Below are 25,676 nucleotides of genomic sequence, written 5' to 3'. Positions count from 1 at the left end.
TCGTGCTGCCCATAATTAATATGAACTGCTAATCCAAATCAAAACAAAATAGGAAAGGGGAGAGCGTCTAGTGGAAATTATACAAAATAGAGTAGGTGGGGAAGTGACAAGTTTACATTTGCCCCTATTGGATATTTTGTGATAACAGCACCAACTAAATTAGGGCTATCCAACAATGGCAGGTACCTCACGGCATTTTACATAAGAACATAAGAACATAAGAAATAGGAGCAGGAGTAGGCCATCTAGCCCTTCGAGCCTGCCCCGCCATTCAATAAGATCATGGCTGATCTGTTGTGGCTCAGTTCCACATTCCCGCCCTCTCCCCATAACCCTTAATCCCCTCTCTTATCAAGAACCCATCAACCCGCTTCTTAAAAATATTTAGCGAGGCAGCCTCCACCACTTCAACGGGCAGAGAATTCCAGAGATTCACCACCCTTTGAGTGAAGAAGTTCCTCCTCAACTCTGTTCTAAACCGCCTCCCCTTTATCTTGAGGCTGTGCCCCCTAGTCCTACTGTCTTTTTTGAGCGGGAAGAGTCTCTCCACCTCTATCCTATCCATCCCATTCATCATCTTATACGTCTCAATGAGATCTCCCCTCATTCTTCTAAACTCTAACGAGTACAAGCCTAGTTTATTCAGCCTCTCCTCATAGCTCAATCCCCTCAACTCCAGTATCAGCCTAGTAAACCTCCTCTGCACTCCCTCCAGGGCCAAAATATCCTTGCGCAGGTGCGGCGCCCAAAACTGCACACAGTACTCCAGCTGCGGCCTCACCAATGCCCTATACAGCTGCAGCAAGACCTCCCTACTTTTATATTCAATTTTGATTTGTTTAAGACCACGGAGGATGATCACATGTGCAACATTCAATATATCCAACACTTATTGGAACCTACTGGATTTGTAGAAACGAATCTTACTCAAGGCTGCCCACAGGTTGGAAAGGAGTTTGTTACTTAGAATAAGTAGTTTCACATATTGACCACACTGATCAATGATCAGTCCATGTGATGTCGGAACATGCACCAGTCAAACCAGTGAATGAACAAATTCGGAGAACTGGTGGGAGGGTCGATGACTAGAGGACCCAGATTTAAGGTTACTGGCAAAAGAGCCAGGCGTGGGACAGAGGAGATGTTTCTCCACACAACAGTGCGTTACCATCTGGAATGCACTGCCTAACAGGGTAATGGAAACAGATTCAATCACAACTTCAAAAAAATAAATTAGATGAGTGCTTGAAGGAGAATATTTTCTTTTAGTCAGTTGTGGGACATGGGTGTCGCTGGCTGGCCCAGCATTTATTGCCCATCCCTATTTGCCTGAGGGCAGTTGAGGGTCAACCACATTGCTGTGGCTCTAGAGTCACATGTAGGCCAGACCGGGTAAGGACGGCAGATTTCTTTCCCTAAAGGGCATTAGTGAATGGGTTTTTCCGACAATCCACAATGTTTTCATGGTCATCAGTAAGATTCTTAATTCCAGATTCTTTTTTTAATTGAATTCAAATTCCACCATCTGCCATGGCGGGATTCGAACCCGAGTCCCGAGAACATTAGCTGAGTTTTGGATTAATGGTCTAGCGATAATACCACTAGGGTATCGCCTCCCATAACTCCGCTATGGGGAGAGGTGAAGAGAGTGGGATCAATTGGATAGCATCTTTAGAGACACAATGGGCTTCCTTCAAGGTTTTAAGATTTAAAGTTGTTACCTTCAAATGCAAATTTGTAGAGTTCGCTGGACACATCATTCACCATCACCCCTCCCCCGTGGTTTTCTCTCAGCCACCGAACTTTCTTCACAAAGTCAGTCACCACCTCACTGATGGCAGGAGAATAACTGGACACCTCCTTTGGCTTCAACATCTTGGGATTCAAAATGCTCCTCATGTGTTTCCATTCCTTCCCATACCTGAAAGAGAGAAAGCACAAGAGGAAAGATGGTTGAGCCCTTGGCTACGCCCTAGGCTGGATTTTACACACCAGTGTATTCCTTGTTGTCCCCACCCCTACAGCAGGGACCCGAAGAACGCCGGTGTTATTTGATGATGGGGATGGACTGGCCTCTGAGACCCAACTGTTCCTGCCACAAAAAAAAGACTGTGGAAATGTAGATATTTATTTATTTTGGGAGCAACTCAAGCCTCCCGCCCCACCTCAACAGGGGGGCACGCTGGCACAACGGTTGGCACTGCTGCCTCACAACACCAGGGGCCTGGGTTCAATTCTGGCCTGGGGTGCCTGTGCGTTCTCCCATTGCCTGCGCGGCCTTTCTTCAGGTGCTCCAGTTTTCTCCTACATGTGCAGGTTTGCCCTTTAGTGTCCAAAGATGAGTAGGTTAGGGAGATTAGCAGGGTAAGTACGTGGGGTTACGAGGATAGGGAGATAGGGCCTGGGTAAGGTGCTCTTTTGGAGATTTGGTATAGACCGGGTAGGCCAAATAATCTGCTTTCACACTGTCGGGGTTCTACGGCCGGAATTTTACCGCCACACCTGCCTCGGAAATAGGGCGGGCACGGCTCACTGAACGGAATTCTCCGTTGGCCTCAGGCGGGATTTTACGAGCCTCGCTCGAACGAGATCGTAAAATCCCTGCCTACGATTCAATAGCTGTTGCACCCCACAAAACTTAACCCCGGGGTGACATACAATACGGTCACACCGGCAGGCAAGCTAACACGTTCAGCGAGCACAGACCCATGGGCTGAAATCAGAATTTACAAACTGTCAGGGTGAGGTTTCCACGCTCAACATTTAGCTTTGAAAACAACGAACAGCCTATCCTCTCCTGTCAGTACAGAAACATGCAATGTGATTGGTACTCGTAGCACATTGTTAGTTCGAACAACTAATCCACAAATTCCCTCAGCCAGAATTTACTTGGATCAAACACAGAATTCAGGTCACAGCCTGAAGCTGAAAGTTTGGGTAGGGTCCCAAATCCATTTGGATACTTTCAAAAACTTAGTGCAGCCCAGAAATAGGTCACTCTGAAAGAGGAATCTAACCAGTTGTTATTCCTCAGGCCGTTCTCCAAATCTCAGCAGTTCTTTTCCTTTTTCCCACTATTTAGAATCATACCGTGTAGCAAAAGGCCAGTCGGCCCATCTACTCAATACCAACTCTCCAACACAGCATCCCACCCAGGCCCTTTCCCCTGCTCATCCCCCTAACCTACGCATCGTGGGATATATGGGACAATTTGGCATGGCCAATTCACCCGACCTACGCACCTTTGGAGGAAAGCGGAAGAAACCCACGCTGACATAGGGAGAACGTGCCGTCTCCGCACAGACAGTGAGCCAGGCCAGGATTCGAACCTGAGCCCCTGGCACTGTGAGGCAGCATGTTAACCACTGTGCCAGCCTCTTGAGAGTCGCACTGCACTCCAAGTCATTATAGTTCCATACCAATATCTTGTTTCTTCGCGCTACCTCCGGATCTTTTGACAGTCACCTGAAATCCGTTTCCTCTGGTTACTAAGTCCTCTATGACTGCAGACGGTCTCTCTCCATTCACTCTATAAAAACACTACTCTGCCTGGGCCTTTACTGCTCCGAGGAGAACAATCCCACTTTCTCTGGTCCATCCACCTAACTGTAATCCCTCAGAGCCCTGGTATCCTTCCAGGAAATCTCTTCTGTGCCCCAGCCAAAGCCTGAGTATCCTTCCGAGGGTGTGGTGCCTAAAACTCAACACAATATTAACGCTGACACATACATACAAATTAAGAGGAGTAGGCCATTCGGCCCTTTGAGCCTGCTCTGCCATCCAATAGGATCATGGCTGATCTGATTTTAAACTGAACTACACATTCTTGCCGATCCCAATAATCTTTCTCTGCTTATCAAGAATCTATCTGCCACTGGCTCAAAATTATTGAAAGACTGCCCCCCACAACCTCCAGAAGAAGAGAATTCCAAAGCCTAACAATGCTTAGAAGAATGAATTTGCCTCATTTTCACTTTAAATGGGCAACCCCCTCTATTTTTAAACAGTGACTCCCAATTCTAGATTCTCTGACGAGGGGAAACACCCTCTCCACATCCACCATGTCAACACCCCTCAGGAACTTGTATGTTTCAATCAAGTTGCCTCTTACTCTTCTAGTGAATATAAATCTAGCCTCTCCAACCTTTCCTCACAAGACAACCCTCCCATTCCAAGTATTAGTCAAATAAACATTCTCTGAACTGCTTCTGAGGTATCTATATCCTTCCTTAAATAAGGAGACTAATACTGTCTACAATACTCCAGATGTGGTTTCATCAATACTCTGTATAACTGAAGCATAACCTCCCCAATTTGTATTCAATTCCCCTCCTAATAAACAATAACATTCAATCAGTTTTGCTAATTACTTGCTGTACCTGTATGCTAGCCTTTTATGATTCGTGCACTAGGACACCCAGATCCCTCTGCCTCTCAGAACTCTGCAATCTCTCGCCATTTAGACAATACACTTACTTTTTATTCTTCCTGCCAAAATGGACTATTTCACATTTTCCCACATTATACTCTATTTGCCCACTCATTTACCCTGCCCACGTCATTGTGTAACCTCCTTAATCCTCTTTACAACTTACTCCCCAACATATCTTTGTATCATCAGCGAATTTAGCTTTGGTCCCTTGATCCGAGTCATTTACATAAAGTGTAAAATGTTGAGGCCCCAGCATTGATCCCTGTGGCACGCCACTCGCCACCAGAAAATGACCAACTGGCATCCACTCCCCTTCTTTTCCCAAAGGTAGGGCAGTCTAAAACTAGAGGGCATAGATATAAAGTGAGAGGGGAGAGTTACAAAAGTGTCCAGAGGAGCAATTTTTTCACACAGAGGGGGGTGAGTGTCCAGAGGTAGGAGTAGAGGCAGGTATAATTTTGTCTTTTAAAGAGCATTTAGATAGTTACATAGGTATGATGGGTATAGAGGGATATGGGCCAAATGCAGGCAATCGGGATCAGCTTAGGGGTTTTTAAAAAAGGACAGCATGGACAAGTTGGGCCGAAGGGCCTGTTTCCATGCTGTAAACCTCTATGACTCCACTCTCTGATTCCTCTTAGCTCGCAACCTTCAATCCATGCCAATATGTTACTCCCTATATCAGGAGTTTTTAGTTTCTGTACTGATCTTTTGAAGGGCACTTTATCAAAAGCCTTCTTAAAATCTATGTAGAGCACATCCCCCTTAGGGTCCCCAAAAAATTCCATTTTATCTCCAATTTCAAACAACTCCAATAACTTGGTCAGACAGAATTTCCCCTGCACAGAACCAGGCTGACTTCCCCAGGTCATCGTTGAATGCCCTGTTGTAACTTATTTAATGATGTAAAGATGCCGGCATTGGACTGGGACAAACACAGTAAGAAGTCTCACAATACCAGGTCAAGGTCCAACAAGGTTATTTGGTAGCAAATATGGTGGCATTTGCCACTAAATAAACCTGTTGGACTTGAACCTGGTGTTGTGAGACTTCTTGCTGTAATTTATTTAAAACAGCTGTTAATAATTTCCCTATGATAGATGTTAAGCTAACTGGTCTTTGGTTTCCTGCATTTGTAATCCATTCCTTTCTGAATAAAGGGGTTACAAACTTGCTCAAGATGGTACTGGAGCTAGGCGACTTCTTGTAAGCTGTGCTCAGCATCCCCTCTAATTCTTTCCCTCTTGTTCTATGCTTCTCGACCTTCATTCTAACTCTTTTAAACTTTCTAACAAAGCTCTAATTCAATTCCTTAAAGATTTGGCAAACCTTTGGACTCTGGAGACACCTGACCTGAAATTGACCCAGGCACTTCCTGTTGCCTCGGCAAAGCAGCCAGCATAATTTGACAAAGTTGATAAAGAAGGGTAGGAGAAACTATAAAGCTGGGCTAGCGCTTAATATAAAAAAGGATAGCAAGAGTTTTTATAAATATATAAAAAGGAAGAGGCTGGCGAGGGTGAACGTTAGTCCCTTAGAGGATGAGAAGGGGGACTTAGTGGTAGGGGATGGGGAAATGGCTGAGGTCTTGAATAACTTTTTTGTTTCGGTCTTCATGGAGGAGGATGTGAATACTTTGCCGGGTGTTAGAGATGGAAAGGTGGTAGGACTGGAGGGTCTCAATGACATTATTGTTACGAGAGAGGCTGTGCTCGACAGACTGGAGGGACTGATTGTGGACAAGTCCCCAGGACCGGATGGAATGCATCCGAGGGTTCTGAAAGAAATGGCGGAGGTGATAGTGGATGCCTTGGTGGTTATTTTCCAGACGTCGCTGGATTCCGGGGAAGTGCCGGAAGATTGGAAAGCGGCTAATGTTACGCCGTTGTTTAAGAAGGGTGCCAGGCAAAAGGCAGGGAATTATAGGCCGGTTAGTTTAACGTCTGTTGTAGGTAAAATGTTAGAATCCGTCATCAAGGAGGAAATAGTGAGGCATCTTGAGGGGAATTGCTTGATAGAGCAGACGCAGCACGGTTTCGTTAAGGGGAAGTCGTGTCTGACAAATTTACTGGAGTTCTATGAGGATGTGTCTAGGGCAGTGGATAGAGGAGAGCCAGTGGATGTGGTCTTTCTTGATTTTCAGAAGGCGTTCGACAAGGTACCTCACAAGAGGTTATTGCGGAAGGTCAGGGGACATGGAGTTGGGGGTAGGGTGTTAGCGTGGATAGAGGATTGGTTGTCAAATAGGAGGCAGAGAGTGGGGGTCAATGGGTGTCATTCGGATTGGCGGATGGTGACTAGTGGAGTGCCCCAGGGGTTGGTGCTGGGGCCTCAGCTATTTACCATTTATATAGATGATCTGGAGGAGGGAACCGAGTGTATGGTGTCGAAATTTGCTGATGACACCAAGATTGGTGGAACGGCAAATTGCGCGGAGGGTGTGGAGAGTCTACAGAAGGATCTAGATAGGCTGGGCGAATGGGCCAGGAACTGGCAAATGGAATTTAATGTTGGCAAGTGCGAGGTGATCCACTTTGGTAGGAAGGATTATTACTTACGTGGCGAAAAACTGCAGCAGGCGACGGTGCAGAGGGACCTCGGGGTCCTTGTGCATGAGTCGCAAAAACCCAGCCTGCAGGTGCAGCAGGTGGTCAGGAAGGCGAATGGGATGCTGGCCTTCATAGCGAGGGGGATTGAATATAAAAGTAGGGAGGTCTTGCTGCGGCTGTATAGGGCATTGGTGAGGCTGCAGCTGGAGTACTGTGTGCAGTTTTAGGTGCTGTACTTACGCAAGGATATTTTGGCCTTGGAGGGAGTGCAGAGGAGGTTTACTAGGCTGATACCGGAGTTGAAGGGGTTGAGCTATGAGGAGAGGCTGAATAAACTAGGCTTGTACCCGTTAGAGTTTAGAAGAATGAGGGGAGATCTCATTGAGACATATAAGATGATGAATGGGATGGATAGGATAGAGGTGGAGAGGCTCTTCCCGCTCAGAAAGGACAGTAGGACTAGGGGGCACAGCCTCAAGATAAAGGGGGGGCGGTTTAGAACGGAGTTGAGGAAGAACTTCTTCACTCAAAGGGTGGTGAATCTCTGGAATTCTCTGCCTGTTGAGGTGGTGGAGGCTGCCTCGCTAAATATTTTTAAGACGCGGGTTGATAGGTTTTTGATAAGAGAGGGGATTAAGGGTTATGGGGAGAGGGCGGGAATGTGGAACTGAGCCACGACAGATCAGCCATGATCTTATTGAATGGCGGGGCAGGCTCGAAGGGCTAGATGGCCTACTCCTGCTCCTATTTCTTATGTTCTTATAATTAAAGACCCCACGCACCCAGGACATTCTCTCTTCCATCTTCTTTCATCAGGAAAAAGATACAAAAGTCTGAGGTCACGTACCAACCGACTCAAGAACAGCCACGCACATGAAGGCGCACACAGAGACACAAATATATGAACAAGCACACTCACACATAAACACACATGCAAGGACAAAAGATACAAAAGTCTGGGGTCACGTACCAACCGACTCAAGAACAGCTTTTTCTCGGATACCATTAGACTCTTGAATGGACCTGCCTCGCACTAACTTGATCTTTCTCTACACCCTAGCTATGACTGGAACACTACATTCTGCACTCTCACCTTTCCTTCTCTATGAATGGTATGGTCTGTCTGTATAGTGCACAAGAAACAATACTTTTCACTGTATACTAACACAAGTGATAATAATAAATCAAATCAAATCAAATGCTATTTTCCAATCTAACTGAATCTTCTCCAAAGACCCTGGGATGAAATCTATCTGGAATTTGTCAGCCTACAACTTCAAACAATTTGCTCAGTGTCGCTTCCCTGCAATTCTATTGGGCACCTCCCTTCCACTTCCTGATTTGCAACTATATCTGGAATCTTACTTGTTTCCTCCATTTGGAAGACCAATGCAAAATACTCATTCAGTTTATCTGCCATCTCCATTATTAATTCCCCAGACTCACATTCTACCCGGCCAAAGCTCTCTTTGTTAATTCTCATCTATAGAAACTCTTACTTTGTTTGAAGAGTGGGAGGCAACTTGGTTGAAGTTTATAAGACCCTGAACAGTCTTGACAAGACGGATGTGGAAGAGACATTTCTTCTTCATAACTTTTGACCCGAGAAACAGCAGGCAGGGGATGGTTGCTCATCAAAGAGGGTCTGGTGGACTGCAGTGCATTTGTTTCAATGCGAGAAGTGTAATAGGTAAGGCAGACGAATTTAGAGCTTGGATTAGTACGACGAACTACGATGTTGTTGCTATTACAGAGACTTGGTTAAGGGAAGGACAGCTTAACGTTCCAGGATACAGATGTTTCAGAGAGATAGAGGGGGATATAAAAGTGGTGGGGGAGTTGCATTACTGGTTAAGGAGAATATCGCAGCTGTACCACAGCTGTGGAGGACTCATACAAGAAGGGCAATATGGGTAGAGCTCAGGAGTAGGAAGGGTGTAGTCACAATGCTGGGGCTTACTATAGGCCACCCAACTGTCAGCGGAAGATAGAGGGACAGATATGTAGGCAGATTTTGACAAGGTGTAAAAGTAACAGGGTTGTTGTGGTGGGAGATTTTAACTTCTTTTATATTGACTGAGACTCACATAGAGCTAGGGGTGTGGATGGGGCAGAGTTTGTAAGGAGCATCCAGGAGGGCTTCTTGAAATAGTATGTAGATAGTCCAACTAGGGAAGGGGCCACACTGGACCTGGTATTGGGGAATGAGCCTGGCCAGGAGGTCAATGTTTCAGTAAGGGAGCAGTTCGGGAATAGTGACCACAGTCCAGTAAGCTTTAATGTACTGATTCATAAAGATATGTATAGTCCTCAAGTTAAGGTGCTAAATTGGAGAGAGGCTAATTACAACAATATTAGGCAGGAACTGAGGAATGTAGATTGGGGACAGATGTTTGAGGGCAAATTAACATCTCTTTGGGAGGCTCTCAAGTGTAAGTTAATAGGGATTCAGGACCGGCATATTCCTGTAAGGATGAAGGAAATATATGGCAAGTTTTGGGAACCTTGGATAATGAGAGATATTGTGAACCTAGTCAAAGAGAAAAAGGAAGCATTTGTCAAAGCGAGGGGGCTGGGAACACACAAAGCAAGTATGGGATACAAGGAAAGTAGAAATAAACTTAAGCAAGGGGTAAGGAGGGCTAAAAGAGGTCACGAGAAAGCATTGGCCAGCAGGATTAAGGAAAATCCCACAGCTTTTTATCCATATGTAAAGAGCAAGAGAGTGGCCAGGGAGAGGGTTGGCCCACTCAAGGACAGGAGAGGGAACCTATATGTGGAGCCAGAGGAAATGGGTGAGGTATTAAATGAGTACGTTGCATAAGTATTTACCAAAGAGAAGGGCTTGGTGGATGAAGAGTCTGGGAAAGGGTGTGTAGATAGTCTGGGTCATGTTGAGATCAAAAAGGAGGAGGTATTGAGGGGGTTTGAAAAACATTAAGGTAGACAAGTCCCCAGGGCCTGATGGGATATACCCCAAAATACTGAGAGAGAGGCAAGGGAGGAAATTACTGGGGCCTTGAGAGAAATCTTTGTACCCTCATTGGCTATTCTCCAATCCTCTGGGATCTCCCCTGTAGCCAATTTGTTCCTTTGTTTCAGAAGGGTAGCAAGAATAATCCAGGTAATTACAGGCTGGTGAGCCTTACATCAGTGGTCGGGAAATTATTGGAGAGGATTCTTTGAGACAGAATTTATTCCTACTTGGAAATACAGGGATGTATTAGCGACAGGCAACATGGTTTTGTGAAGGGAAGGTCGTGTCTCACTAACTTGATCAAGTTTTTCGAGGAAGTGACAAAGATAATAAATTAGGGTAGGGCAGTGGATGTTGTCTACATGGACTTCAGTAAGGCTTTTGACAAAGTCCCTCATGGCAAACTGGTTCAGAAGATGAAGTTGCACGGGATCAGAGGTGAGCTGGCAAGGTGGATACAAAACTGGCTCGGTCAAAGAAGACAGAGGGTAGCAGTGGAAGGGTGTGTTTCTGAATGGAGGGCTGTGACAAGTGGTGTTACTCAGGGATCAGTGCTGGGACCTTTGCTGTTTGTAATATATATAATTGATTTGGAGGGAAATATAACTGGTTTGATTAATAAGTTTGCGGATGACACAAAGGTTGGTGGATTTGCGTATAGTGATGAGAACCATCAGAAGGTACAGCAGGATATAGATCAGTTAGAGATGTGGGCGAAGAGATGGCAGATGAAGTTTAATCCAGACAAACGTGAGGTAATGCATTTTGGAAGATCTAATACACATGGGAAATGTACAGTAAATGGTGGAATCCTTCAGAGTATTGATAGGCAGAAGGATCTGGGTGCACAAGTGCACAGGTCACTGAAAGTGGTAATGCTGGCGGAGAAGGTAGTCAAGAAGGCATACAGCATGCTTGCCTTCATTGGCCGGGGCAATGAGTTTAAAAACTGGAAAGTCATGTTGCAGCTTTATAGAACCTTAGTTAGGGCACACTTGGAATAGTGTTCAATTCTGGTCGCCACACTACCAGAAGGATGTGGAGGCTTTGGGGATGCAGAAAAGATTTACCAGGATGTTGCCTGGTCTGGAGGGCATTAGCTATGAGGAGAGGTTGGAGAAACTTGGTTTGTTCTCACTAGAATGACAGAGTTTGAGGGGCGACCTGATAGAAATCTACAGGATTATGAGAGGCATGAACAGAGTGGATAGTCAGAAGCTTTTTCCCAGGGTGGAAGAGTCAATTACTAGGGGGGCATAGCTTTAAGGGGCGAGATCCAAGGTTTAGAGGAGATGTACGAGGCAAGTTTATTTACACGGAGGGGGGTGGGTACCTGGAACTCACTGCCGGGGGAGCTAGTGGAAGCAGATATGACCATGACTTTTAAGAGGTGTCTTGACAAATGCATGAATAGAATGGGAACAGGGGGATTGTCTCGGGAAGGGTAGGGGGTTTTAGTTCAATCGGGCAGCATCATCGGTGGGGCCAAAGGGCCTGTTCCTGTGCTGTAATTTTCTTTGTTCTTGTGGGTGTGCCCAGGTCAGGGGGCACTGTTGGAAAATTAGTGGCTGCCCTTTCAGGACAGACATGAGGAGAGGTTTATTCCTGAGGACTGTGCAACTTTGGAAACTCCCTGAAGGCGGTCTGGGGGGCGGGGTTTAATGGATAGTTTTAAGGCAGAGGTTGGTAGATTCTTGTTAGGCAAGAAAATCAAAGGTAGATGGGAACATGGAATTCATAGAAACATAGGCAATAGGAGCAGGAATAGGCCTTTGAGCCTGCTTCTCCATTCGTTATGATCATGGCTGATTATCCAACTCAGTAACCTGTTCCTGCTGGCCACTCAATTCCTTTAGTCCCTTTCACTTAAGAGCTCTGTTTAACACCGTCTTGAAAACATTCATGTTTTCACAGAATCATAGAATCCCTACAGTACCAAAGGAGGCCATTCGGTCCATCGAGTCTGCACCAACCACAATCCCACCCAGGCCCTATTCCTGTAATCCCACATACGCACCCTGCTAATCCTCCTGACACCAAGGGGCAATTTTGACCTCAAATAGTTTCTGTGGTAGTGAATTCCAGACATTCATCAACCTCTGGGTGAAGAAATTTCTCCTCCTCTCAGTCCTAAAATGTTGACTCCATGTCCTCAATGTCCCCCAGCTCTGGACTCCCCCCCACCATCAAATTATCCTTCCTGCACCTAGACCATCCAACCCTGTTAGAATTTTATAGGTTTCTATGACAACGCACTGCCCGCCCCCCACCCCCACCCTGCCACCACACTTCATTCTTCAGCAAATATAATCTTAACTGACTCAATCTCACCTCATATATCAATCCCGCTATCCCAGACATCAATCTGGTAAGCAGCATGGTGGCACAGTGGTTAGCACTGCTGCCTCGCCACTCCAGGGACCTGGGGTTCGATTACCGGCTTGGGTCACTGTCTGTGTGGTGTCTGCATGTTCTCCCCATGTCCGCGTGAGTTTCCTCCAGGTGCTCCCGCATGTCTGAAGATGAGCAGGTTAAGTGCATTGGCCGTGCTAAATTGCCTCTTAGGGTCCTGGGATACCTAGAGGGATTAGCAGGGTAAGTATGTGGGGAACAGGGGGAGGCCATTTGGTCTCTCAACCCTGCTCTGCTATTCAAATGGTTGGTCCAATGACATTCCTCACATCCACCTTCCTGCCCTTTCCCTGTGACCTTTGATTCCCTTGCTGATCAAATATCGATCTATCTCAGCCTTAAATATACACGAGAACTCTGCCCAAAAGTTCTCTGTGGCAAGGAGATCCAAAGATTCACAACCCTGCTCATCACAATCTCAGATTGGCACCCCTTTATTCTGAGACTGTGTCCTCTGGTCACACACACAGACGCACACACACACACACAGACACACACACACACACACACACACACACAGACGCGCACACACACACACACACACACAGACGCACACACACACACACAGACGCGCACACACACACACACACACACACAGACGCGCACACACACACAGACGCACACACACACAGACGCACACACACACACACACACACACACACACACACAGACGCACACACACACACAGACGCGCACACACACACACACAGACGCACACACACACACAGACGCACACACACACAGACGCACACACACACACACACACACACACACACACACACACAGACACACACACACACAGACGCACACACACACACGCACACACACACTCCCATGAAGGGAGACATCCTCTCAGCATTTACCCTGTCAAACCCCTTTGAATGGGGCTCAAATTCCAATGAGTAGGGTCCTAATCTGTTTAACCTTTGCTCACAAGACAATCCCTCCCCACCGGCGACCGTCTCTGAACTGTGCAAAAAAAGCAGCGATCCTTATTCCAACCTCTTGGGCACACCATGGTAGTTCCTGGAGGTTTCTGACTTCCTGCCTCCACCTTCCCACTCCCACCGTTAGTCATCCAACACATTTCTCCTTTTAGTACACCTCCTTTGCATGGCCAATTGGAAAGCAAGAGACATTTTGTCACCTGATTGGATAATCCTTGCCCTCTTTGCCCAACAGCATTCATTGCCCCAAGCTGGACATTATTACGACTGATAAACCTTCAAAGAAACGGGCTCTTAGAGGTAGCGTTGCACGCTTCCCGTGATACTCACTCACAAAGTGGTCCGTAAGCTTGTCCCCTCAGCTCTCTGTACGCCCGCCAGTGAGGCATGTACGTTCGCACCGGATATTTACCTTCCTGCCTCAAAACCTGCTCAATTAAATCAGCGCTGGCCACATTGACGATCCTGAGGGGACCAAATTGAGACCTCCAAATGGGGCCAAACATTTTCTTCTGCAAAATCTACAAAAACAAATCAGACAAAAGAGAGTCACTCGCTCTTAAATTTCTCCTGAAGCTTTTGGCAGGATGCCACTGTATTATCAACAGAAAATATCCTCATAGAGTCTTCTTGTACTTTTTTTTTCATTCATTCATAGGAAATGGGTGTCACTGGCTGGCCAGCATTCATTGCCCATCCCTAGTTGCCCTTGGGTGGCAATTGAGAGCCGATTGAATTGCTGTGACTCTGGAATCACATGTAGGCCAGACCAGGTAAGGATGGCAGATTTCCTTCCCTGAGGGACATTAGTGAACTAGATGGGTTTTTCCGACAGTTGGCAATGGTTTCATGGTCACCCGTAATACCGGATATTTTTTATTAAATTCAAATTCCACCATCTCCGGCAGCGGGATTCATAGAATCCCTATGGTGCAGGAGGCCATTCAGCCCATCGAGCCTGCATTGACCACAATCCCATCCAGGCCCTATCTTTGTAACCCCAAGCATTTACGCCACTACCACCCCAAGCTACAAATTTCTGGACACTAAGACGCAGCATGGTAGCACCGTGGTTAGCACTGCAGCCTCACAGTGCCAGGAGCCTGGGTGCAATTCCCGGCTTGGATCACTGTTTGTGTGGAGTTTGCATATTCTCCATGTCTACGCGGGTTTCCTCCGGGTGCTCCAATGTCCTCCCACAGTCCAAAGACGTGCGGATTAGATGGACTGGTCATGCTAAATTGCCCCTTAGTGTCAGGAAGGTGAGCTCGGATAAATGCATGGAGTTATGGGGATACGGCTTGGGTAAGATTGTGGTCAGTACAGACTTGATGGGCCGAATGGCCTTCTTCTGCACTGTAGGGATTCTATGACTCTATGGGATTCGAACCCGGCTCCCCAGAGCATTGGCTGAGTTGCTAGATTTATAGTCTAGTGAAAATACCCCTAGGCCAACACATTTCAGTAAGATACCCTCTCAATCAGAGGGCAGACCTGATTGACAATGCCGTCCTTCATGTTATGGCAGTGAGCGGAACTGTGGGATGGACAACAGCCATCACATTACATCATCAGTGAACTGAGGGTAGATGTGAGGAGTTTATTTCTAGAAACACAGAATGATTATGAATAGATTTCATTGCCTGGTGGGTGAAGGTTCAATAATAATTGGATAAATAAGAATTGGAAAAGGAAACATTTGTGGAACAATGTGGGGGGGGCGGGGGGAAGAATTAAAGGATGGGCTTAGCTGGATAGCCCAAAGGGCCAACACAACACAATGGGCCTAATGGCCTCCTGCTGCTAGTGGGAGATTCTACCATTCTACAATATCCTGGACACATGCAATATAAAGATTTTATAACCAATTCAGTCGAGTCAAAAATAAACACTGGGAGTGCACAGTAAGCCTGGCAGCACTTGTGGACAGAGTTAACATTTCAGCTCATGAATAGGGTGAAAATTCACTGACGGACATCTTCATGTTGGCCCATGGTTACGGCTGCCTTCATAAACAGAGCTTGTCTGTTCCTCCACTGCATAATCAGATTAACAGAGCAAATGCAGTCGCCTTCCCCACCACCGCCCGCCTGCCCCCCCCGTCCCAGAGAAACACAATCCAAACAGTCAGACACAAGCAAGCAAAGACGATGTTATGAACAGTAGAAGCGGAAAGGGGGCCATTCAAAAGGATGGTTCAAAACGGCAGTGCAGATTGTATTACTAAGTTAAGACATTTAACTCAAAAAAAAAGATCGTCCGTACATTCTCATGTCATCTGTCTAAAAACATCTATAGAGAGCGCAGAGGAGATTTACCAGGATGCTGCCTGGTTTGGAAGGGTAGGTCTTATGAGGAAAGGTTGAGGGAGCTGGGGCTTTTCTCTTTAGAATGGAGGAGGATGACTGGTGACTTAATAGAGGTTTATAAGATGATGAGGGGGATAGATGAGGCGGGCACGAAGAGAGTATTTCTTTGGGTGGACGTAGCTATTACTAGGGGACATAACTATAAGGTTCGTGGTGGGAGATATAGGAGGGGTGGCTGAGGTAGATACTTTACTCAGAGACTGGTGGGGGTGTGGAATGGATGGCCTGCTGTGCTAGGGGAGTCAGCCACTTTAGGAACTTTCAAATGGTTATTGGATAGGCACATGCAGCACACCAGGATGATAGGGAGTGGAATAGCTTGATCTTGGGTTCGGACTTGCTCAGCGCAACACTGAGGGCCGAAGGGCCTGTACTGTGCTGTACTGTTCTATGTTCTATCCAAAGTCTTTTCCATTGTAGAGTGCAATGGGTGATTAATTGGTTGTGTGGTTGACACCCCATCACTCAGGACATTCATTCCATGTGTAATGATACCAATGCTAAAAAAAACTGACCAGGGCATGTTCAACGGGAGGTTTAAAATTGTGTCAAAAATCCATACAATCCCTACAGTGCAGAAGGTGGTGATTTGGCCCATTGAGTCTGTACTGACCACAATTTCACCCAGGCCCAAGTCTCGTAATCCCACACATTTACTCTTCTAATCCCCCTGGCATTAAGGGGCAATTTAGTATGGCCAATCAACCTAACCCACACATCTTTGGACTTTGGGAGGAAACCGGAGCACCCAAAGAAACCCACGCAGACACAGGGGAGAATGGGCAGATTCTGCACAGACAGTGACCCAAAGCCAGAATTGAACCTGGGTCTCTGGCACTGTGAGGCAGCAGTGCTAACCATTGCGCCACCGTGAAGGAGTTGGGTAAACGAAATAGGGAGAACGAATGAATGTTTGGCCCCTGTTTTCACCGAGTAGTGGAGGCTCCAGAAACCTATAAAAATGATAGGTACATTCACCATTTAGGGAAAGGGATAATATGTAACACTGACATGTGGGAAATCCAAACTAAGTAGGGCCATACGAACTCAGTGCTGAGTCCAAATGAGTCATTTCTGCTGCAGAAAAGGCCTTATCCTGCAATGTGGGCATTACAAACCTTTAGAGTAGATATAAATCCTCATGAGGGAAGGATAAGGTATGTAGAATTGTCAAGTCATGAAGTTATTTAAATCCCCTGCTCTTTAAAAATTGAAAAAGAACTGCCTGCCTGTGGCTGAGAGTTCAAAAACAATTCGAAAAGTCTCAACAGGTGTTTGTTAACATAACCCTTAACCCAATCATCATAACATAATGCTTGATTGCATCCACACCTATCATCATCACAGTGGGGTTTGGGGTTGCGGGGGGGTTGATGGGGGGATGCTAGATTCAGTTTGATTGACAGATGAAAAGTTATTAAAGGATTAGTGATCTTTTCTGACTTTAGTATGGGTTTATAAATACAAATATTTGTTTTTATAGCAGATTAAGTACTTGTGTGGATTTAAATGTAGTGTGTGGGATATCATGAATGAGAGTGAGAGAATCCAAGCAGCCCTGGCTTTGTTTGTCCTTTCTTAACCCCTCCTCATTTGCTGAGAGGGTGGCACAGTGGTTAGTGGTTGCTGTCTCACAGCTCCAGGGAGCCAGGTTCAATTCCGGCCTTGGGTGACTGTCTATGTGGAGTTCATATGTTCTCCCCATGTCTGTGTTGGTTTCCTCCGGGTACTCCGGTTTCCTCCCACGGTCCAACGGTGTGCAGCTTAGGTGGATTAACTAAGAAGAACAAAGAACAACACAGCACGGGAAACAGGCCCTTCGGCCCAACGAGCCCGCGCCGCCATTTTAACAATTGTGAGTGGCCATGTTAAATTTCACTTAGGGTCCCAATATGTGTGGGTTAGATGGATTAGCCATGGGAAATGGTGTGGGGGTTTACAGGGATAGGGTGGGAGAGGGAACCTGGGTAAAATGCTCTGTCAGGGAGACTGTGCACACTTGCTGGGCTGAATGGCCTCTTCTGCACTGTAGGGATTCTGTGATTGTTTTTTTTTAATACAGTGAAATCTGCAACAGATACATCAATTTATTTAATGTTAGTGTGCCCCCACCCTGAAGTCTGCCCACGGTCAATACCTGTTAAGTTGGCATGGAGGGTGAAAGTTGGGAGGTGGGGTTGGTCATGAGTTGGCACTAAATGGGGCTATAAGAAGCCTTCGAGATGGGCGCAGGCTTGTCGGCAAGCTTTGGATATGTACGAGCATGGGGAGCGTGTGTTGGGTTGAGGGGACCGGGGAGGGGGGTGGGGGTAGAGATTTAAAGGAAATGTTGAAAGAAGTGTTTAACTTAACATTCGAGGAATGAAAACTGACTGGCAACCAAACATTGATCTTATCACTGCAAAACAACCACGGTAAGGGCAAACCCAGGCCTGTCACTGTAGCAAGGAACTGCTTACTAACGTGTAGGAGTTTGCAGCAAAGTTGGGAAAGCTGGTTCATAGACAAGTCAAGTAACAGTCCGACATAGTCATTCTCACAGATTCATATTTTCAATTAGTGTCGCATTCAACATCATCACCGTGAATATAATCAAAGTAGTTTGCAGCAAATGAGTCCAAAGCTCTCGTTCTGCTCAAAAAAAATGAACCAGTCTGAAATCTGTCCCTAATTGCTACGGTTTCTTAACAGCTGGGATTTGTAGTATTTACACTGGCATCTGTATGCAGAATGTTTTAGACGGATGCAGGTAGAGTGAACAGAATGTTTGTCACAGGTTTGAGTTCCAGAGATAAATTGGTTGCAACATCCCCAGGTGGGGTCAAGAAAGAACAAACAAAGCCAGGGCTACCTGGATGACGGAGAGAGTGTGCGAGTGTTACGACGAGCGGGAACCAGGCCGAGCACAGAAGGTACGTCATAGAAAGCAAAACTCAGAAACACGTCAGCAGGGTCCGCTAGTCTGAGTTTGCTGCAAAGCCTCCATGTGACCAGCACTTCTCGTCCCTTTTGCCCATCTTGTTCCCACGTCCAGGGCCAGTTTCAGTGGCGTGAGAACAGACTCAGCAGTTTGGGTACGCCCCTGAAACATTCCCACACTGGGAAAAGCTAGGACAAATAAACCTAGAGCTCCCTGCGTGATGGAAAAGCGAAAGATGAAGCAGAAAATGTCGCGAGTCATATTAATGATACAAGCGAGGAGCCCACTGAATAGAGGATGATCAAAGAGAAAGTGCAGAAAAGGGAGAGGATGAGAAGAGACTGGCAGCTAACATGGGAATCCTGAAGTCTCCTATAGACATGTAGATATTAAAAAAGGGATAAAAGTGAGACTAAGGTTGATTAGGGATGAGAAATCAGATGTCCATGTAGATACAAAGGGGTTAAATGAGTACTCTGCACCTGTATTTAACAAATAAGAAGACGGTGTCACATTTATAGTGAAAGAGGTAGTGGCTGAGATAATGCATGGGCTAAAAGTTCATAAAAAGGAAGCAATAGAAAGGCCGGCTATACCTGAAGTTGATGAGTCACCAAGGTCAAATAGCAGGCAACTAAGCATACTCTTTTTTAAGACTGTAAACATAGGAGCAGAATTAGGCCACTCGGCCCATCAATCACGGCTGATACTTTTCTCATCCCCCCTTTTCCCCATAACCCCTGATCCTCTAATTAATCAAGAACCTATCTATCTCTTTCTTAAAGACACTCAGTGACCTGGCCTCCACAGCCTTCTGCGGCAAACAGTTCCATAAATTCACCACATTCTGGCTGAAACAATTCCTCCTCATCTCTGTTTTAAAGAATCACCCCTTTAGTTTGAGGTTGTGCCCTCTGGTTCTAGATTTTCCTACTAATGGAAACATCGTCTCCAAGTCCACTCTATCCAGGCCTCGCGGTATCCTGTAAGTTTCAATAAGATCCTCCCTCATCCTTCTAAACTCCAACAAGTACAGACCCAGAGTCCTCAACCGTTCCTCACTTTATTCATTCGTGGGACATTTATTGAGGGAGGTAAGGGTGGAAATTGTACAGGCACTGACCGTAATCTCACCCAATCTTCCCTCGACACAGGGATGGTGCCAGAGGACTGGAGAATTACAACCAAAGATCAGTCAGTTTGAACCAAGTGATGGAAAGCTTTTGGAAACAATGATGTGGGAGAAAATTAACAAATGTGAAAACTTCTTTGTGTGAAGAAGTTCCTCCTCAACTCAGTCCCAAATCTGCTCCCCCTTATTTTGAGGCTATGTCCCCTAGTTCTAGCTTCACCCACCAGTAGAAATAACTTCTCTGCATCTATCATCTATTCCCTTCATAATCTCATATGTTTCTATAAGATCTCCCCTCATTCTTCTGAATTCCAATGAGTATAGCCCCAGTCTCTCCTCATAAGCCAACCCTCTCAACTCTGGAATTAATCTAGTGAATCTCCTCCTCACCCCCTCCAGTGCCAGTATATCCTTTCTCAAGTAAGGAGACCAAAACTGTACACAGTACTCCAGGTGTGGCCTCACCAGCACCTTATACAGCTGCAACATAACCTCGCTGTTTTTAAACTCCATCCCTCTAGCAATGAAGGACAAAATTCCATTTGCCTTCTTCATTACCCGCTGTACCTGGAAACCAACTCCTTGAGATTCCTGCACAAGAACACCCAGATCCCTCTGCACAGCAGCATGCTGCAATTTTTTATCATTTAAATAATAGTCCATTTTGCTGTTATTCCTACCAAAATGGATGACCTCACATTTACCAACATTGTACTCCATCTGCCAGACCCTCGCCCACTCACTTAGACTACCTATAGCCCTTTGCAGACTTTCAGTGTCCTCTGCACACTTTTCTCTGCCACCCAGCTTAGTGTCATCTGTGAATTCTGACACACTACACTTGGTCCCCAACTCCAAATCATCTATGTAAATTGCACTCCCAACACTGATCTGTGAGGCATGTCACTAGTCACTGATCGCCAACCAGAAAAACACCCATTTACCCCCACTCTTTGCTTTCTGTTAGTTAACCAATTCTCTATCCATGCTAATACATTACCCGTAACACTGTGCACCTTTATCTTATGCAGCAGTCTTTGATGTGGCACCTTGTCAAATGCCTTCTGGAAATCCTGATACACCACATCCACAGGTTCCCCATTGTCCACTGCACATGTAACATTCTCAAAGAATTCCACCAAATTAGTCAAACATGACCTTCCCTTCATGAACCCATGCTGCATCTCACCAATGGGACAATTTACATCCAGATGTCTCCCTATTTCTTCCTTGATGATAGATTCAAGTATTTTCCCTATTACAGAAGTTAAGCTAACCAGCCCATAGTTAACTGCCTTTTGTCTACCTCCTTTTTTAAACATTGGCATCACATTTGCTGTTTTCTAATCTGCTGGAGTGTCTGGCGAATTTTGGTAGATTACCATTAGTGCATTTGCTATTTCTCCTGCCATCTCTTTTAGTACCCTGGGATGCATTCCATTAGGGCCAGGAGACTTGTCTACCTTCAGCCCTATTAACTTGCCCAACACTACCTCTTTCGTGATAATCATAGAATCATAGAACCCTACAGTGCAGAAAGAGGCCCTTCGGCCCATCGAGTCTGCACCAACCACAATCCCATCCAGGCCCTACCCCCATATCCCTACATATTTTATCCGCTAATCCCTCTAACCTAAGCATCCTAGTACACTAAGGGGAAATTTTAGCATGGCCAATCAACCTAACCCGCACATCTTTGGGACATGGGAGGAAACCGGAGCACCCGGAGGAAACCCACGCAGACACGAGGAGAATGTGCAAACTCCACACAGACAGTAACCCGAGCCGGGAATTGAACCCAGGTTCCTAGAGCTGTGAATCAGCAGTGCTAACCACTGTGCTACCGTGCTGCCATAATAATGATACGATACTTGTCAACTCCACTTTGCTGCCTTATCCCCATAACCCTCAATTGTCTTACTGGTTAAAATTCTGCCGATCACAACATTGAGCGTACTTAATAACCCAGCCTCTACAGCTGCAGGTAAGAATTTCACAGATTCACTGTCCTCAAAGAAGAAACTCCTCCTCATCTCTGTCTTAAATGGATGACCCCCTTACTCTGAGATTATGCCCTCTGGTCCAACACGCTCCCACAAGAGGAAACAATCTCTCAGCATCTACACTGTCAAACCCTTCCTGAGAATCCTACGTGTGCCCATAAGGGCACCTCTCATTCTTCTAAACTCCAATGAGTACAGGCCCCAACTACTCAACCTCTCCTCATAAGAAAATCCCTCCATACCCGGGATCTTCCGGGATACTGGACCCGGGATACTGAACCTTCTCCAACGCCAGCATATCATTAGACATGAAGTTTAAGTTGACAGGGAAAGAAAACAGCAAATGAAATATAATAATATGGAGAAATGCAAACTTATCCTCTTTGGTAGGAAGAATAGATCTGAAGATTATTTCTTTTTAAAGTAAAACTTATTATTACGCAAAGCAATCCAAGTGTCCTTACACAATAATCACAGGAAGTTAACATAGCAAGCAAGTAGACTGGCAAATTAATTGAATAATGGGACAGGCTCAAGGGACCGAATCTCTAACTCCTGTTCCTATTCTCCTGAGACAATCTGTAATGTGCTGCAGTTCAATTTAATTTGCATAGGATGCTTAGGTTCGAGGGATTAGCGGATAAAACATGTAGGGATATGGGGGTAGGGCCTGGGTGGGATTGTGGTCGGTGCAGACTTGATGGGCCGAAGGGCCTCTTTTCAGGCTATACTGTGGAATTACTCGCTGCAATGGTAACAGGGATAAGGGACTTCAGTAACATGGATAGACAAGAGGAGCTGAGCTTGTTCTCCTTAGAGCAGGGAATGAATAGAAGTGTTAGGTAGAGTTAATCAGGAGAAACTTTTACTGCTGACAGGTGGGTGGGGAATCAGATTGAAGATAAAACAAGCCGAAGGGAATGAATTCTGCATGGAGCTACAACATTGTGGAATGCTCTGCCTGAAAAGGTGGAACTTGATTCATGGGGCCGTAGAGACTTGGTGGCACTGAAGGAGGCCATCGGGTTCACGCCAGCTTTCTGTGCAGCAATCCAATCGGTCCCATTCCCCTGCTCTATCCCAAAAGTTTATTTCCCTCAGCATGGTCGGTGCAGGCTTGGACCGCATATCCTTGAACTGTGGGAGGAAGCCAGAGCAGCCAAAGGAAACTCACGCAGACATCAGGGGAATGTGCAAGCTCCACACGGACAGTGACCCGAGCTGGGAATCGAAACCCGAGTCCCTAACGCTGTGAGGGCAGCAGTGCTAACCACTGTGTTACCGTGATCGTGAGAAGCAAGTTAACTCAGCGAAACTGGGGATGAAGCACTTTCCTCTCTGAGAGATCGCAGCTGCCAGCACTTCATATTTCCATGGTAAATGCAAGAGAACCAGAAAATAGCAGGGGAGAAGAAGTGACTGGCATTCCACCAAATGGATTGCTTCACTACGGATCAAATTCTACTTCTGTTCCCAGCCGCTGCTGGTTTTCCCAGACAGCCGTGTGTGCTTCTAGCTCACCGACCTTATTTGCCACACTTGGAGGATACATTCCTGCCGTGCTCATCCCAATGCCGGAAAATCCCTCCCAAAGTCAACGGATCTTTGCATTGTCCTGCCCCACGGCGAGTAGAATGAGAAAATTCCACCCTTGGTGTGTGTTTACATGTGTCCATCGCAAACCTGTCCTCCTATCCCTCAATTGCACCCCTTATTTATCTGCTCGCACCTGGGCAGCACGCTGGCACAGTGGGTTAGCACTGCTGCCTCACGGCATAAGGGACCTGGGTTCGGTTCCCAGCTCGGGTCACTGTCCGTGCGGAGTCTGCACATTGTGCCCGCGTCGGTGTGGGTTTTCTCCGGGTGCTCCGCTTTCCTCCTACCGTCCGAAAGGCGTGCTGGTTAAGGTCTCCATCAGTGTTCCCGAACAGGCGCCAGAGGGTGGCGACGAGGGGAATTTCACAGTAACTTCATTGCCATGTTAATATAAGCCTTACTTGTGACTGATAAATAAAACTTCGACAACAACTGAACATTAGGAAGAAGCAGTGCATTGCGCTGTACAGTGAAACCCACTCTTGCCAGGAGGGTTCACACCAGCAGTTAAATACACCCTCCCACCCCTCTACCGTGGCTACATTGGCGGCTAGGTGTCCCTGGAGAGGGAGCATGCAGTGTCCGCAGGAACAGTCGACACCTTCCGCACCCGCTGGGCACCGCAGGGGCTGAGGTGCATTACACACCCCCGACAGTCACATTTTGATTTAAGTTTCTCCTTTGGACTTTTTGTTTTTGTTTTCACTCTGTCCTAATGTAATTTGAGTTTGTCTACTTGGTTTGACCCGAAAGAGACCCCCACCCCACACTCCCCCCCCCCCCCCTCCCAGCCCACCCCACCCCACATCCCCCTCTCACCTGCAACTCATGGGTTTTCTCATGGTATCCTTTCACAAAGTGCCAGTAGGCGGTCGAAAGCAGACTCTGCACGGGAAGATCCCGGGCGTTTTTCGGATCGGTCCGCTCCGCCCGCCCATCGAGCGGAGTCTCCGCCGCCGCCGGCGCCGCTCTTACGCCCGACTTGCACCGAGGGAGCGGGCGCAGCGCCGGGACGCGGGGGGAAAATCCCCGCCGCTGCCAGCAGGGACGGAGGCGCAGCCACAGAGACATCTGCACTGCTCCAGCCAGCAAGGGAGAGCTGGACCCTAACCTGACTGAGTACCTCCTGATCCTCTGAGATCTCGCCTTCGTTCAACAATAGCAAAGCTAATCGGAGCTGGGGCTGTGCCAAGTCAGTTGAGAAAAAACAGAAATCCGGCACTGCAGTAATTTGGGAGCTGCTGCTTGCTGACAATTTATCAGTGTATCTGATCTGGTATGTTTACATCCACCTCTCTTCGTTCAGCTTATTTATTAGTAGGCTCACATTAACACTTCAATGAAGTTACTGTGACAATCCCCTGAGCCCACACTGAGGGAGAATTTGGCCTGGCCAGCGCACCTAACCAGCACATCTGGGGACAAAGAACGTTAAAGCACAGGCCCTTCCGCCCTCCAAGCCTGCACCGACCATGCTGCCCAACTGAACTGAAACCCCCTCCGCTTCTGGGGACCGCACGCCCCCATTTCCCATCCTATTCCTGTTGAAGTTGATGGATTTTTCCAGCTCTGGATGAGAGCACAAAAGCAGCACCAAAATAGTCAGCCATGTACCGGTAAAGGAATGGTGTGTAGGCTTGGAACAAAGAGTCTTCCACATACCTCATTAAAAAGACAAGCATAGGTAGGAACCATGCAGGTACATAAGAACATAAGAAATAGGGGCAGGAGTAGGCCATCTAGCCCTTCGAGCCTGCCCCGCCATTCAATAAGATCATGGCTGATCTGTCGTGGCTCAGTTCCACATTCCCGCCCTCTCTTATCAAACCCTTAATCCCCTCTCTTATCAAAAACCCATCAACCCGCATCTTAAAAATATTTAGCGAGGCAGCCTCCACCACTTCAACGGGCAGAGAATTCCAGAGATTCACCACCCTTTGAGTGAAGAAGTTCCTCCTCAACTCCGTTCTAAACCGTCCCCCCTTTATCTTGAGGCTGTGCCCCCTAGTCCTACTGTCTTTTTTGAGCGGGAAGAGTCTCTCCACCTCTAACCTATCCATCCCATTCATCATCTTATACGTCTCAATGAGATCTCCCCTCATTCTTCTAAACTCTAACAAGTACAAGCCCAGTATTCAGAGGCAGATATTCAGCCTCTCCTCATAGTTCAACCCCCTCAACTCCGGTATCAGCCTAGTAAACCTCCTCTGCACTCCCTCCAAGGCCAAAATATCTTTGCGCAGGTGCGGCGCCCAAAACTGCACACAGTACTCCAGCTGCAGCCTCACCAATGCCCTATACAGCTGCATTGCTACACCCTGGATTTTGAGAAAGTGGGA

General features: G+C 46.7%; 1 protein-coding gene across 1 annotated transcript in view; it reads right to left on the bottom strand.

The window, feature by feature from the left end:
• cyp27a3 (cytochrome P450 family 27 subfamily A member 3) overlaps window positions 1-24,435 on the bottom strand; it is a 65,455-nt gene extending 41,020 nt beyond the window's left edge. The window contains exons 1-3 of the mRNA XM_080199533.1: window positions 24,157-24,435; window positions 13,648-13,838; window positions 1,722-1,921 (exon numbers count right to left, since the gene is read on the bottom strand). Coding sequence (XP_080055659.1) covers window positions 1,722-1,921; window positions 13,648-13,838; window positions 24,157-24,408 — 643 coding nt within the window. The 5' untranslated portion in view covers window positions 24,409-24,435. The remainder of the gene's footprint in view (window positions 1-1,721; window positions 1,922-13,647; window positions 13,839-24,156) is intronic.
• Between the last annotated feature and the right edge of the window lie 1,241 nt (window positions 24,436-25,676).

Source organism: Carcharhinus amblyrhynchos, chromosome 11 (genome assembly GCF_965287045.1).
Source record: "Carcharhinus amblyrhynchos chromosome 11, sCarAmb.v2.hapA, whole genome shotgun sequence".
In the NCBI taxonomy this organism is placed as follows: Eukaryota; Metazoa; Chordata; class Chondrichthyes; order Carcharhiniformes; family Carcharhinidae; genus Carcharhinus; species Carcharhinus amblyrhynchos.
Note: the sequence above shows the minus strand (reverse complement) of the source record. Positions and strands in the feature narration are given on the sequence as shown.